The 3,298-nt window shown below is 41.6% G+C and overlaps 1 protein-coding gene across 1 annotated transcript in view; it reads left to right on the forward strand.

The window, feature by feature from the left end:
• Window positions 1-2,512, forward strand: part of LOC128882048 (forkhead box protein P1) — a 24,009-nt gene extending 21,497 nt beyond the window's left edge. The window contains exon 4 of the mRNA XM_054133616.1: window positions 140-2,512. Coding sequence (XP_053989591.1) covers window positions 140-812 — 673 coding nt within the window. The 3' untranslated portion in view covers window positions 813-2,512. The remainder of the gene's footprint in view (window positions 1-139) is intronic.
• The last annotated feature ends 786 nt before the right edge of the window (window positions 2,513-3,298 follow it).

The raw sequence follows: 3,298 nt of genomic DNA on the forward strand, positions 1-3,298 counted from the left end.
ACACCGTAATATATAGAAAGTTCTCTCTGAAGGGCTATTTAAAGCATCGACTTCATCCTGAGCTCATGATTGGCCCTTACGAACGCCTACATACAATTTACTTGGCTCCGTCACTAACTACTTTCTGTTCTCCTTCCAGTGAACACTTCCCCTACTTCAAAACCGCACCGAACGGCTGGAAGAACTCCGTGAGGCACAATCTTTCTTTAAACAAGTGCTTCGAGAAGATAGAGAAGCCAGCGGGGAATGGTAACCAGAGGAAGGGGTGCTTGTGGGCGATCAACCCCGCGAAGGTGGCGAAGATGGACGAGGAGGTCCAGAAGTGGTCCAGGAAGGATCCTCTGGCCATCAAGAAGGCGATGATCTACCCCGACCACCTGGAGCTGCTTGAGAGGGGCGAGATGAAGTACGCTGGCAGCGGGGATCTATCAGAGGAAACGGAGAGCTCCGGGGACGAGGCTGTCGAGGAGAGCGCGACGTACGACCACGAGTCCATCCACAATCACATAGCCGCCAACTCCGTGACGGACAGCTACGACGAGAGCAGCCAGGACTGTGATATAGACATCGTCGAACACATGTACGACGAGATAGACATAGAGGACAATAAGGAAGCCCTGCACATGCAGCTAAACATATCCAAGCGAGAGTCGTTCGAGTACGAGCTAAGTCCGAGCACCAAGAGGCAGAAGACGCTGACTGGAGCAATACAGGGCAACTACGTCTATCAACCCGTGACCACGTCAAGAAGAAAAACGCCTCTCCTTCTGCGAGCCGGGGCGGGAAACAGCTCCTTCCTTAAGATAGATTGAACTCAGGCCGATCCAAGAATCTTAACCGCGAATTCCTAGTTTTATACGCATCCGTAGGTGGGAATTAATTTAAGGATACGCTGGGGATGTACGAGGACTGCCTCGTGGCACTTGATACGATTAGCTGATCACCCGAGTTGTTTCTTTGAACTGCTGCCATGTTAAACGCGTGTATCGAATTCTTATTTAGGTCTACGTGTAAACAATGATTCTTCGCAGTCAAGGTTTGTAGTCGAGGCAGTAACCTGAGCCAAAAGGCTCCCTTTTCTTTAGACTGGTTTCGTATATTACGTTGATCTTTTGTTTAAATAGTACAGTCTTCATCTACTACTACTACCGAATCCATGAAGTAACCTAAACGAAAGTTCAGCGTTTAACGTGTTAATCGAGTAATTGAGCCTAACGTTCTCTATAAATGATTCCTATTTATCTGTAGATACAAGAATGGAAAGAAAGTATTCGGAATATTTAGTTTCCTTTTAGTATTACGTACCTACACGTAGGTACCTACACGTTAAAAAGTAATAGTTAAAGAATATAGTTATTAAATTTTGTATTTGCAAGAGAATAATCATGTTCTCTCCAATTTCTACGTAAACCATTCTATCTACGTATAAGAGAAGATAAAGGCAGAACGTCAGGCTTAAAAAATAAGAGAAGTACTCCTGTATCTAAGAGAACGACGCTGGAAGCGAACGTCGAGAAGCCCTTTGATCTATAAAATTCGTTTTATAACAATCTTGCACAGTTTTTCTATTTTTCTACCAACATTCCATCTGACATTATGACTTTCGCACTAAGAATCTTGGCTTCTGGACGACTCGCTATGTTAGTGATACAGGAGTCCTTCGAATACACAGTTGAAAGAAACAGAATCTCAATCATTTTATTTCGATTCCTTGTTTGATCGCAAGCAATGTAGGCATTACTTTTTTGATACTAGCATCTTGACCATTGGTACTTCTTAAGGCGCAAAAACCTTGGGCCTTGCATAGCCTCGAAACTCTTCATTTTATTTTGTAATCGTGGTCAGTCCTTTTAACTCCGTCACCCTTGGACTTTGAGGAACCAAGGTCCTTCTCGTTGAAGGAGATCAAAGAATAACTGAAATTTTCTTTGAATCTCTTTCGACAAAACAGGAAGAACCTTGGTTCTTGCAGAGGAAAGCTCTGAAGATCTCCTTCGATCTCTGTCAATGAAGAGGGGAACCTTGGTTCTTGCGGAGGAAAGCTCTGAAGTTCTCCTCCTTCGATCTCCTTCAACAAAATGGACCTTAGTTCCTGCGGAGGAAAGCTTTAAAATTTTCCTTCGATCTCTGTCAATGAAGAGGGGAACTTTGGTTCTTGCGGAGGAAAGCTCTGAAGTTCTCCTCCTTCGATCTCCTTCAACAAAATGGACCTTAGTTCCTGCGGAGGAAAGCTTTAAAATTTTCCTTTGATCTCTAGCAACAGGGGAACCTTGGTTTCTGCGTAACCCCTAAAATTCCCTATTCCCATTTTCATCTTCCAATTTGGACTCGTAACCTCCCTTCATCGAAGAAAGCATTCCTGTATCAAGCAATCCTCATCGACAGCGCCAATGACATTTACTTAGAATTCGTAAAAGCGTATGTGCACCACGGAACTTTTTTAATTGAGAAATGGATAGAGACGTGTCCAGTTCTCCTTCGTGCGAGTTCTTTCTTTTTTTTTTTTTTTATACAGTTGATTCGACGGATCGGTGACAAACATATATAGAGATAAGGGAAATGAATAAGTATAAAGCGTTAGGTAACGTAGAACGATAAGTATTTTGGTCAACGATTGGCCAGACTGATGTATTATACTTTTTTATACATTGCTGGACTAAGTGATTAATTGTAAATGTTTACGCGTTTGTATACCTGAACAGACAAACGAATGGAGTTACTTAGATTCGCGTATTATAGACAGGTAGAAAGTACAAAGACGCGACAGCTATAAGGCGGAATCTGAATTTGTAAAATTTTGTAGCATACTAAAAGCGTAGGCGCGGTTGGGAATATCGTATACCTGATTTATATATGTTCTTCAAATTCCCAATCAATCTCATCAATCTCGTTTCTTTATACACTTTTTATTTTATTTTTCTTTTCTTTTTTTTTTTTTTTTATATATACCTCGTCTCGTTCGTTGCTTAATCTTTTATTTAAATGTGACGTTGGAAGCTTCTTCGAATTCGATTCTTTTAGGCCAGTAAAGTTAGTTGATCGTCTAATTCCATTCTTTTTCTAATTAAGCACAGATTGTATGTATGCGTATACGTATATACTTTTTAATTATTCGGCCTGATAGAGAGGCGAGAAATTTACTTAACGTTCCGTCTGCCTTCTCTTCGACTTAAGATTACAGCGTTCTGAAAGTAACTTGCGTTTTTTTAACACCTTAGCTACCGGATCAGGAGAAGCTTAGGTGATCTTTTGTATCGATGCAGGATAGCTTCAAGGTACTTTTGGTCCGGAGAAAGCT

Source organism: Hylaeus volcanicus, chromosome 9 (genome assembly GCF_026283585.1).
Source record: "Hylaeus volcanicus isolate JK05 chromosome 9, UHH_iyHylVolc1.0_haploid, whole genome shotgun sequence".
Classification (NCBI taxonomy): Eukaryota; Metazoa; Arthropoda; class Insecta; order Hymenoptera; family Colletidae; genus Hylaeus; species Hylaeus volcanicus.